General features: G+C 36.0%; 1 protein-coding gene across 1 annotated transcript in view; it reads left to right on the top strand.

Annotated features, from left to right (window-relative positions):
• Rock2 (Rho associated coiled-coil containing protein kinase 2) overlaps positions 1–12,917 on the top strand; it is a 157,585-nt gene that overhangs the window by 135,532 nt on the left and 9,136 nt on the right. The window contains exons 22-32 of the mRNA XM_020161447.2: positions 732–835; positions 1,113–1,299; positions 3,490–3,583; positions 3,677–3,771; positions 4,710–4,889; positions 5,042–5,210; positions 7,161–7,231; positions 8,264–8,352; positions 8,742–8,820; positions 10,442–10,703; positions 10,785–10,998. Of these exons, the coding sequence (XP_020017036.2) occupies positions 732–835; positions 1,113–1,299; positions 3,490–3,583; positions 3,677–3,771; positions 4,710–4,889; positions 5,042–5,210; positions 7,161–7,231; positions 8,264–8,352; positions 8,742–8,820; positions 10,442–10,703; positions 10,785–10,998 (1,544 nt within the window). The remainder of the gene's footprint in view (positions 1–731; positions 836–1,112; positions 1,300–3,489; positions 3,584–3,676; positions 3,772–4,709; positions 4,890–5,041; positions 5,211–7,160; positions 7,232–8,263; positions 8,353–8,741; positions 8,821–10,441; positions 10,704–10,784; positions 10,999–12,917) is intronic.

Below are 12,917 nucleotides of genomic sequence, written 5' to 3'. Positions count from 1 at the left end.
GATAGTTTAACAGAAATCCATTATTGGCCAGTACCACTTACTTGAAGGCAGAGGTGGGAGGATCTTTCGAGCCCACAGGTCTGAGACCAGCCTGCGCAACACGGTAAAATACTCACACAAAAAAATAAAATAAAATTCATTGTCATTGCTAGAAACATTATTCTAAACACATACTTTGCCTGTGAAGCTGGTTTAAAAACGTTGATTTTTTTTAAAGGAAAAATATATTTTCATAATGAAATAAATAAAATTGTCATTTTAACACTTTTACTTTTTTAAGATCAGTTTTAAAATATGAAGTAGAAATTGTCACCTCTGTTCCGTTAAGTCAACAGAATTTTCTTTTACAAATTAATAATGCTTTTCCTTGACTCTTTGTTCCTCATATGAATCTATGCAATTTAATGAGAAATAGTACAGTAACATCCAGCTGAAAGTCATGCTTTTAAATTGTTGGCTGACTCTTTCAGCTGTTGGAGCGTTCTGGGGACTTACTGGGCCGACCACTAAGCTACACCTCCAGCCGCTAGCTGAACTTTTTTATTAGTTTATCAATTGATCCCTAGAAAATAGGAGAGCCCACTAAATTATTAATTTGCTCAGGAATTCAACATTATTCAACATTAAGAAAATATTTGTATGTGTTCAGTTTTTGTCTAAATAGATTTTAAATGTAGAGATAGTGTTCTTAATGATAATGATGCATATTTCTGTTGCATTTTGCTACTTAGACCCTGTATAAAACACAAGTTAGGGAACTTAAAGAAGAAAGTGAAGAAAAGACCAAACTTTGTAAAGAATTACAGCAGAAGAAACAGGAATTACAGGATGAAAGGTAAGAATGAGCTTCCTGTCCCTTGTTCGTAAGTGTGTGCCCTGCTCCTAGAACAGTGCTGGGTAATTCGCCAAATAAAAATCTATTGAAGTCAAATAGACAAAAACCTTTTAACTTCATAGTGAAAATTGAACATTAAAATAATATATGTCTAAAGGAACTGGGGATTTACCTCAGTGGTAGTGTTTGCTGAGCAAGTGTGTAGCCCTGGGTTCAATCTCCAGCACAAAAGACAGTTTTTAAAAAATTTTGTAAATGCTGTATCTCTAAAATATAGGGACTCCTTGGCTGCCCAGCTGGAGATCACCTTGACCAAGGCAGATTCTGAGCAGCTGGCTCGTTCAATTGCTGAAGAACAATACTCTGATTTGGAAAAAGAGAAAATCATGAAAGAGCTGGAGATCAAAGAGATGATGGCTAGACACAAACAGGAACTTACTGAAAAAGATGCTACTATTGCATCTGTAAGTGAAACTCGTGGTACTTTTTTTGGATTATAATTAAATTGCTATATCATAAACCTCCTTTAGAAGAACTAATACAGTGTCACAGATCTAAATGAAAAAATGTCTGTGCTGGCTACCAGATTTTTAATTCAAATAACCATCAACTTTTCTGTGTTTGTCAGAGTCTAACCAAGGAAAAATTGTAGAGAAAAGTAAAATACCAAGAAGTTGAGTTAACCCTGTCAATTATGCAGAACTATTGAAATGCTAGACTTAACTGGAAAGTGTGGCGTTAGGACAGGGCAGTCCAGTCCTGCTCAGTGGAAATGAATAAGGAGGCCAGAAATAGATCCCTGTACAGCAGGAACTTGGCATGTGCTTGGCAGTGCACGAACCAAGGGGAAGGACACGGATTGAATAAATGGTTTGGAATAAGTATATTTTCATGTGGAAAGGAATATAATTAGATCCTTCCCATGCCACACACAGAAGTAAGTTCTAGCTGTCTTAGGGACCAAATATGAAAAATAAAAATGTCAAGCTATTAGAACATAATCTAAAACTTAGGTATGACAGAAGACAACATAAAGCACAGGGAGAAGATAGTTACAATATATTTATTAAAGTTCTATATGGGGATCATATAGAACTGTAATTGAATAAGAAGAGGTTAAGTGTTTCACAAGAAAACTATCAAAGAGAAAACATAAATACATATTTATGTTTGCCTCACTGCTTTGCCTCACTGCTTTCAGCAAAAGACTAGACAGAACAGCTTCGAAATGCTGTTTCATACCCATAACATGACAAAAATTTGGTACTTGACAATTTTAAGTGTTTGATAGGTACCTGGTAAAGGAAGTTTTTCTTTGGCCTAGTATAGTGTAGTAAATAAATAGCCCAGGATTTCCAGGAAACTTCTAAGTATGTAGTGCAGTCCAGAGAAGGTCCACAGTAAGATAGATATGCCAGAGAAACAATGGCACAATGCTTATAGCAACCTAAATATTTGTAAATAGCAAAAATTCAGATGTCGTACTAATAGATGCATGACTAGATATATTAAAAGTGGTAGAGCTGAAACTGTTGTATCCATTAAAATTAATTAGATCTTTATATACACATTTATAAAGATATATATATATTATATAATTCTTTTTAATTCTTTGTTGTTGTTTTTGAGACAGGGTATCACTATGTAGATCAGGCTGTCCTGGAACTCACAATCCTCCTGCCTCAGCCTCCGAATGCTGTGCTTACAAGTATGCACTGCCATGCTTGGATAGCAGTTTAATTCTTTAATATGATGTTCAGTGAAAACAATTTCAGAAAGATAAATATAGCATGATTCAAAATAACATAAATCCAGGCATTGTGGCTCACACCTGAAATCCTACCTATTCAAGAGGCAGAGATTGGGAAAATCAAGGTTCAAGGCCAGCCTTGGAAAAAGTTAGTGAGGCCCCATCTCAGTCAGAAAAAGCTAGGCATGGTATTCACCTGTCAGTCCAGCTATACTGGAAGCATAACTAGGATTGCAGTCTAGGTCAATACAGGCATAAATGTGAGACCTTATTCAGAAAACAGTGAAACAATAAAGGGATGGGGTTGTGGCGCAAGTTGTAAGTGCAAGGCCCTGAGTTCAAACCCTGTACCACAAAAAAAAGAAAAATGTCAAATGAAACCACATTATATAAACAATAATAATAAACAGTCATGGGTGAGAAGGATTAACGCATAACTCCTAATAAAATTTACTTCAGGAAGGAAGAATAGAAATAGAATTTGAAAGGAATACAAAAAGGATATTGGATGAAACCCTTCACTTTGTACAATTAACATTGGCTAAGTTTTTAAAAAGGATGTCAATTTGCTCAGTAAAATTTTATCTTTTAAAAACTATTTTCAGAGATATATTATGATTTTAAAATTTGTCTATTCTTCATGGTGGGTATGCAGGGCTTTGTATTTCTGTGGTTTTCTCATTTTAGAAAACTGCTAAGGATTTGTAAGAGTAGGGCAAATTTTTGGCATTGGGGCACTTGAAATCTTACTGAGCACAAGGTTTTCATCAGGGGCAAAGTTGGTAAGGTAGTACAAAAACAAGAGGCTTAAAGATATTTGGGGTTCTGAACTTTGAATCATTGTTCTATGACTTAAGTTTTATAAATTGGGATGTGACCTTTTTTTTCTACTTCCACTTCTTAGCTTGAAGAAACAAATAGGACACTAACTAGTGATGTTGCTAATCTTGCAAATGAGAAGGAAGAATTAAACAACAAATTGAAAGATGCTCAAGAGCGTATGTATTAATGATAAGTTTGTTTTTCATATACCGCATGTCTGTCACCTGCTGTAGTTACCGGTGTAATGTGAACATTTTTGCATGTTCCAGAACTATCCAGGCTGAAAGACGAAGAGATAAGTGCCGCAGCTATCAAAGCACAGTTTGAGAAGCAGCTGTTGACAGAGAGGACACTCAAGACTCAGGTCCGGCGCTAGAGCTGAAATGGGATTTGAATTGTATTTTTTCTTACATTTTACTTCTAGCATTGCAACTTGAAAGCAGTAGTCATTAGATATATCAATATTTGAATAATTTCCTGATTTTTGCCAGAGCAGGAGAAACTAGGTTCAGTGGACATTATCTAACCCAACATCTGTGAACAATATTGTTAATTTTTCTGCATTCCCTCTCAGTTTTTTTATTGTAACCCAAAGAAGGTTTTCTGTTTTTTAAGAGTGACCATTTGCTGAAAGCCTGAAAACTTAATCTGCAAAGGCTTGTGTGATTACTGACCACCCCTTGGCCAGCTCCCCAAATGTGTGTGGGTACTAGTTACCATTCTCTGTTGTTAGCAAGGTATATTTTAATGCCGATGCAGAATTCCATTCTTCCAGAATAAAAGAAGAAACATCTGCCTATTAAACTCTCAGGGACGGGGGGAAGGTGGGGAGGGTGTGGCTCACGTGGTAGAGCACCTGCCTGGCAAGCATGATATTCAAACCCCCCAGTACCACCAAAAAAGGAACAACAACAACAACAAAAAGTCTTTCTTAGAACAAAAGTTGAAATAGTACAAAGTGACATTAGATCAAGCCTATGAATGTGTAGGGGATCAAATCCAGGGCCTGTGATGTTAGACAAGCTTTCTACCACTGAACTGCATCCCCTCATCCCCAACCCCTATAAACATTTTAAATTACCATTCTCAGCAATCATGACAAAGAAAAACTGATGGAGTGTACAGTGGAGGACAATGAGCAACACAGAAAGTATATTTGAAATAATATAGAAAGTGTTTCTTTGTAGCCCTGTGTATGGGGAAGGAGATTATTAATGGTTGTATAACTTGCAGTTTATAAGGTTACTGAAAAATCATCAACGTAATTATTTTTACTTAGGCTTATGTTTATGTTTTTTTAAGGCTGTGAATAAGTTGGCAGAGATCATGAATCGAAAAGAACCTGTCAAGCGTGGAAGTGATACAGATGTGCGAAGGAAAGAGAAGGAGAATAGAAAGCTACATATGGAGCTTAAATCTGAACGCGAAAAATTGACCCAGCAGATGATCAAGTATCAGAAAGAACTGAATGAAATGCAGGCTGTAAGAATACTTTTGGGACTTTAGATTGAAGACTTTTTTTTTAAGAAGTAGAATTATTTTCATGTCTGTGGGTATTTGGTTAATATTTATAACTGAACCAAGATACAAAATTATGAGACATATCCAATTTTTTTGGTTTAATTTTTTTATAGCAAATAGCTGAAGAGAGCCAGATTCGAATTGAACTGCAGATGACACTGGACAGTAAGGACAGTGATATTGAGCAGCTGCGCTCCCAGCTCCAGGCCATGCACATTGGCTTGGACAGTTCCAGTGTAGGCAGTGGACCAGGGGACACCGAGGCAGATGATGGGTTTCCAGGTACAGATGCTCTTTCAGCCCTTATGCTTATCTTACATATACATGAGGTGATTGTTTAAGTCCTGTGCCTGACTTTGCTTTTGAGGAAAAATGTTTATCATTTCTTCAAGGGAAACCTACTCCTTGGAGTGGGGATTCAAATAACATTTTGGACTGTATTCATTAATTTTTGACAATATTTTTCACTTAAAAACATGCAAAAGAAAACTCCACATGTTTAGATGTTTAACTCATTTGATATCCTATATAGTAGCTTTCTTTTTAAGCTTTCATTTATTTTCTCTTCTTTCTGCATTCTTACTTCCTCATGTTGGGTGTTTTAGTTCATTTCACTCAGTCACACACTACGGAATCCATGTCATTCACGTACCAACGATCCTCTACTTCCCTCAGTATTGCCACTAAGCCTTCCGGTTCTCACATGCTCCTTGACTCTGATTCTGACTCAGAAGAAGAATCTTTGCCTTACTTACCCATTTCATCGGAACCTAATGGTACAGGTGACATCCTAAAAATCTTTTTGTCTTTGGAGTTTTCCACATTAACATTAATTTTAGTCATTTTGAAACATTTTTATAACAATAACTAATATTCACTAACTCTGACATGCTGCTATAGACTCCAGTTAAAAATAAGCTGACGCATGCCAAAGAATCCATTTTTAAGGTCTTTTCACATGGCATTGCTAACTGTAATTTGTCATATATTTTGCCAACTTAAGAGAAATGAAGCAGTACATTATAGTTATATGACTTAAGAAGAGAATATGGTTTTACTGCTTGTTTCATCCATTTTCTTTCTTTTCCTTTGTTTTTAAATGTCATACTGGGGATTGAACCCAGGGTGTCACACTTGCTAGGGTAACACTACCATTTGATCCATGCTCCCAACCCTGTTTCATCCATTTTTAAACAAGAAATTCTTTTCGAAATTTCCTATCAGGAGTGACAGTACAGAAAAAAAAAAACCATGTAGACTGATTCAGGGAATGTGTTTAGGTTTTCGTTGAGTATTTACCTGTTCCTCATGTGCTAGGCCTTGAAAGACAATTTGGCCCAGTCCTTACCCTGAAAGGACTTCTGGTTGCTTTTCTTTTTAAGTCAAAGGGGCATCCATGTGTGAGCTGCCCAGAGTTCAGTTTCCACATCTCAATTAGGGTATTTCCTGTTGTGTGTCGTTTTGTGAGGAGTGTAGAGAATTGATGTAGAGCATTGATCACAGTTGACACAGAACAGATATTAGTCGGTAGCTACTTGTACTACTAGAGTAACTTCCCAAAATGCTACTTCACTTGTTTATTTCATTAAAAGATACTGATTTAAAAAGACACTGATCAAATGTATTTGAACAAAGTCAAGGGACTTAGACATGTTTCTTAGTAGAACTAGAATTTTACTGGTTTTCATATTTTGTAGTTTAGAAATCTTTTGGTTATATTGTTGCTTGTTAAACAAATTTAAACTATAACTTTCAGAATTTTATTTCATCTTAGTATAGCCATTCTAAAAGTCCTTATTCTCTGAACACTGATTTAAAAAGTTTTCTTCTCAAAGATGTATGTTAGATCTTTATAGGCAAGCCATTTTCTGAAGGAAAAATAAAGGATTTTAATGCAGATATAGCCATAAGAATACAGAGCTGGGTTTTTTGTTTCATTTTTGTTTTTGCAACTTTTCTCCTGAATTTTACCAATGCATGAATTTAATCAACTGGGTGTTAGACTTTATAATATGGAATATTTATTTTCAATGTGGCATAACTTGAATTTTTGTTTTGCATTGCATAGCTTGCTTCTACTGATCCTATATTATTTTTGTACATAGGTAATAGTGATAAATTCTGAAGGGCATATTTGATTGGTTTTATGGCTTCCAGATTAAAATTTTATTAAATTCCTCATTGTCTAAGGAGAATCACTACATTTATCCTCATATCTGTGCTTATTTATAGAATCAAGATTAGAAGGATGGCTGTCTTTGCCTGTGCGAAACAACACCAAGAAATTTGGATGGGTTAAAAAGGTAATTGGTATTTTTAAATATAGTTGTTTTTTTTTTTTTGCTTCAGGTTTAACCCCAGACATTTCACTTTTGGGGTCACTGGAGTTTTATGCCTAAAACTTTTAGACACAAATCTTTTTTATGTATGTACTCTCTAATTTGGAATGATATGCTGGGCACCGGTGGCTCACGCCTGTAATCCTAGCCACTCAGGAGGCAGAGATCAGGAGGATTGAGATTTGAAGCCAGCCTGTACAAATAGTTCAAGAGACCCTGTCTTGAAAAAACCCAACACAAAAAAGGGCTGGTGGAGTGGCTCAAGGTGTAGGCCCTAAGCTCAAGCCCCAACATTGCAAAAAATGATATAATTTTGTTTATGTTTGTAAAAAAATGTTTTGTTCTTCATGTGTTGTTAATAATAAGACAGGTTTTGATATTAGTCAAGCATAAAGCTGTTCACCTTTGTTCTTTTGTTGTTCCTGTTAGAAAAACAGCTCTGGATATAATAGACCCATTTATTATTTATTTCCTTTGATTATTGATGTCATTATGTTCTTTTTTCTTACCCCCTTTATGGCCATACTAGATTTTGAATTCAGCTCTACCACTTGAGCCATGTGCCCAGCCCTCCTTCATTTTTGATATGATTACTGATGCTGTTGGATCCCAAAGCTAAATCCATTCAAAATATATTTGACTTCATTTCTTCCTCCCCTCCCCCATTGGTTTATTTTAATATTCTAGAACAGGGCTGGCAGAATGACTCACCTACCAAGTGTGAGGCACTGAGTTCAGTCTTGAGTACTGCCCCCCGCACCCATGAAATGAAATAAAGTGTCTGCAACAAAAATAAGTAAAGTGTCTGTGAACAAGTGTACTGTTATTTTAAGGAGTACTTCCCTAAAGCTACATCAGTACTTTTCAGTTACTTAACTTTGGTGTCTTATGATTTCTATCACTAATACTATCTTTCCTTTAAAAGAAAATCAGTAAATATGGTATGTAATAACTGTTCAATGTTTGATTCTTCCCTTTTTTTTTTTTTTTTTACAGTATGTGATTGTAAGCAGTAAGAAGATTCTTTTCTATGACAGCGAACAAGATAAAGAACAATCTAATCCTTACATGGTTTTAGATATAGAGTAAGTTTTTTACTATAATATAGAGAGACTGTCTTTTAAAGTCTGATAAGAGTAATATGATCTTTTCTGTCAAGTTAGTGCAGTGTACTTTTAGTCATATGATAACATCTCATGATTTCTTTAATACAGATGAAAGTCAGGGATAGATTATACCTAAAGCATCTTTACTTCATGGATCTTTAATACATTGTTTTCTGAAACTAATTAGAAAAGTTGACTTGTTGGAAATATCTGAAAATCTTAGAACTAATGATTAAATTAATACAAGGTATCCTTGAGCTACCGTGGGCCAAAGTAGTCAATTTTTAACTTCTGGTGTAAGGATAGAATAACTGCTGTAATAGTATCCTTGGGTAATATGTTATTCCTTTATTAAAAATCTCTTACAGCAAGTTATTTCATGTCCGGCCAGTTACACAGACAGATGTATACAGAGCAGATGCTAAAGAAATTCCAAGGATATTCCAGGTAAGCGTAGTTTTATTTTTTTTCATCCTTGGTTCTCTATATGACATGGCATATTGAATTCCTTTTTTCATTGGCTCCTTCAGATTACCTTTCTGTTTCAGTACCATTTAAAGATGGTTTATTCTTTCGTGATCGTTGTGCTTACTACATTTGGGAACATCTTCATTCCTTGCTCTATTATTTTACTTGTAAAGCCTGTAGTATGTTTACTACATATACTGTTTCTTGTCTGTTGTTCTTTTTCTCAAGGTTGGTTGTAATTTTAAAAAATGAAGAACTTTTTCCTGTTTTTGGTTTTTATGCTCATCTAGAAAATTTAAAAAGTCACTTATGAAGTTAAATTTTGTACCTGGCAGACCTTCTACTTCCTATTTAAACTGAAGCCAAATCATCTGTTTACAGCTTCTGCTTTTCAGTTATCCAAACCAACAGCTGTTGTTGACTTCCTTCTATGCAAAAGTCACTGTTAGTGAAATACTGTCGGGGAGCTGGGATATATTACACATCTTTTCCTCTTTCTCTTCCTTACTCTCCAAGCACATTTTTTAAAATGAGGCTGACCTTTTAGCTATTACCAAGTTTTCTATTCTTAAAAAGTCTAAAATGCCAATTAATATAATTGCCATATTTTTCCAGGTGATTTTTTGTTGTTGTTTATTTTGGGTGGGTCATTGGGTGCAAGGGATTGAACCCAGGTCATCGATCTACCACTGAACTACACTGTCCAACTCACAGGTGATTATTTTGAACAATTGTTCCCAGAAGAGGGGGGAAAAGCTCTTATATATGAAGTACAATTTTACCTTTTACTAGCCTATTCTGATGGTTTTGCTAAAGCACAGTAAGATACTATAGAGAAAACAAGAAGGTAGCATTTGAATAGGATCAGTTCTTTTGAAATGTGAAGCAAAGTGACTGTGACTGTCTAATGACTTTTCTCATATAAGCTTCTTTTTTTTTTTTGTGGGGAGGAGCATTGGAGAAACTGAACTCAGGCCCTTACATGTGCTAAGTGAGCACTCTCCTACTGAAGCACGAACCCAGTTCACATAAGCGCTTTGGTTTGTGCTCAAGGCCTTGAGTCACACCCTCAGCCCTTTTTGCTTTTAGATGTTTTCAAATAGGGTCTTGCACTTATGCCTAGGCCAGCCTGGACCTTGAGTCTCCTATTTATGTTTTCCACATAGCAAGGGATGACAGATGTGCATCTTTTTTTTTTTTTAGAGGACTGGTATAGGATTTTTTTTGGTGGATCTGGGGTTTGCGCTCAGGGCCTTATGCTTGCTTCCCAAGCACTCTACTGCTTGAGCCCTGCCCCTAGTCGTACCTAGCTTTTTATTGGTTGAGATAGGGGTCATTCTTACTTTTTGCCCATGCTGGGTCCTGGACCTCCACCCTCATATCCACCTCCAGAGTTGCTAGGATTACAGTTGTGAATCATTGCTTCTGGCCTGTTTACTTAAGCTCTTCATTAGCAAACCTGCTTATGTTTGAACTTCAAATGCATTCTCTTCTCATTGAGCAATTCAGGCTAATTTTATTTTATTTACATTATCAGAATTGTTACCATATAAAAATAACTTGTCTAGAAATCATTGATTGTTCTTTTGGGTATTTATAGATTCTGTATGCCAATGAAGGAGAAAGTAAGAAGGAACAAGAATTTCCAGTGGAGCCAGTGGGAGAAAAATCTAATTATATTTGCCACAAAGGGCATGAATTTATTCCTACTCTTTATCATTTCCCAACCAACTGTGAGGCTTGTATGAAGCCATTGTGGCACATGTTTAAACCCCCTCCTGCTTTAGAGTGCCGTCGCTGCCACATTAAATGTCACAAAGATCACATGGACAAAAAGGAGGAGATTATAGCACCTTGCAAAGGTAAGTTAGGAAACTATTGCTCCATTAATATTGTATTCAGTTCATTTTAAACATACTAATTTCTGTTACGTTTCTTTATAGTGTATTATGATATATCAACGGCAAAGAATCTATTGTTACTAGCAAATTCTACAGAAGAGCAACAGAAGTGGGTTAGTCGGTTGGTGAAAAAGATACCTAAAAAGCCCCCAGCTCCAGACCCTTTTGCACGGTCATCTCCCAGGACTTCAATGAAGATACAACAAAACCAGTCTATCAGACGGCCAAGTCGACAACTTGCCCCAAACAAACCAAGGTAATAAAAAAATATATATACAGTAAAAGTGAAAGTTTAAAAAAAATTTTTTTCCTATTATGTTCAAACTATAAACTTCTAATGTACAATTCTCCTTTGCTTGGTATTTTAATGAGCCATAGGATACCAAATATTTTAAACTATTTTTGCAGGCATGTCTCATTTATCAACTTGGGTGAAAGTAATATAAATTTATTTTATAAAACACACATACAAGCCAGGCGCCAGTGGCTCACACCTGTAATCCTAGCTACTCAAGAGGCAGAGATCAGGAGGATCCAGGTTTGAAGCCAGAGAACTATTTAGTTCACGAGACCCTATCTCGAGAAAACCTATCACAAAAAAGGGCTGGTGGAATGGCTCAAGGTAAGCCCTGAGTTCAAGCCCCAGTAAAATCAATCAATCAATCAATCAATCAGTAAACAAACAAACCCACACATACATCAACCAAAGATACTATGAAGGGGTTTGTTTTTGTCCCACGCTTTACATATAATCATGCTATTTTCAGCTTTAATAAACACGTGGACTAATTTAATGATTTGAAAGATAGTATTAACATTGTACAGAGTTTTGTATGTCAGTTGCACACACTTTAAGTTGTAAATTTTTTGTGTTAAGTGACCTGAGAGGCAGAACTAAATCAGCTTCACTGTTAATTAACATCAGTTAATTTAAAACAGTAACTGATTCGTGACAGGAAGAGCAATGCAGACGAGCTTTTAAAATGCAATATTATCTGCGAGTAAAGTGGGCATTTCTTGGAATTGAGGTAAAGTTACAAATATGGAGGAAGGTCATTACGCACATTTTGATGAACCATTTTCATATGGTCATGTTAAAGTCATTTAATGAAATACTCCATTCAGAATAGCCATTGGCTTACTAGCTGCTATAGCATTTATAAGCATTGTTATTCATTGAATGTAAGAATGGCTTTGCTAAAGGGAAAAGTATATACTTAGATAGGTGTCTAATTTAGGTATCCTTTTTGTTCCCTAATGCAGGACCTTCAGTGTATGAATAGTGATGTGCATTGGCTATATTATCAGAAATCTTACTCTGACCACAAACATCTTATATGAAACTTTGTTGAAACTAATATCTCAAGGAAATAATTTAGAATGACAAAGGTAGAAATGGTATTTCAGGAGTGCATGTTTTTTGTGAGGTATGATAAAACTGTTATAAAATAGTGATTACGTAATAGTAATTAAGCTAAAGAAACTCAAAAGAATTCAGAGACACTGAGGGCCATTTCATGTGCTTCGTTAAAATATGTTACTAACATTGCAGGCCTACCATGTGTAAGTACGATTTTAATACCTTATGTTTTCTGTTACTAATACTCAGAACCAGACGGTAATTCATCAAGAACAGAGGTTTATTTAGCTCATGGTTCTAGAGGATGGGAAGTCCTAGAGGATGGGAAGTCCAAGAGCATGGCACAGCATCTGGTGAGGGCTTCTTGCTGCATCGGAACATGGCAGAGACAGAGCAAGCTTGCCAGGGAGCTCACTTTTATATAACAAAGCCACTCTAATGAAAACCCATTAATCCATGATTTGACCCCATGATGCAGTCGCCTTCCAAAGGTCCCAGATATCAATACTGCTGCACTGTGGACCAAGTTTCCAACAGAAGGTTTTGGGGCTCATATCCAAACCATACCACTTTATAACTCCAGCTTCTGTTCAACTTCTCAACTTCCTGTGTGCTCTCATTTGATCTTCAAAGTTGCTGTTGGAGTACAAGCATTATTGTCTTTTTTTGGATTAAATTTCCTTCCAGATGGGTAGGTCCAATTCTCAGGAGGCTGAGGCAACAGGATTGTAAGTTCAAGGCCAGCCTGGGTAATTCCCTGTCTCAAAAAAATACCCCACCAAAAAAAAAAAACAGTTCCAGTGGGACAGACTGTA

Source organism: Castor canadensis, chromosome 12 (assembly GCF_047511655.1).
Source record: "Castor canadensis chromosome 12, mCasCan1.hap1v2, whole genome shotgun sequence".
Lineage (NCBI taxonomy): Eukaryota > Metazoa > Chordata > Mammalia > Rodentia > Castoridae > Castor > Castor canadensis.
The sequence above is the reverse complement of the archived record's forward strand: the minus strand, read 5'-3'. Positions and strand labels throughout refer to the sequence as shown.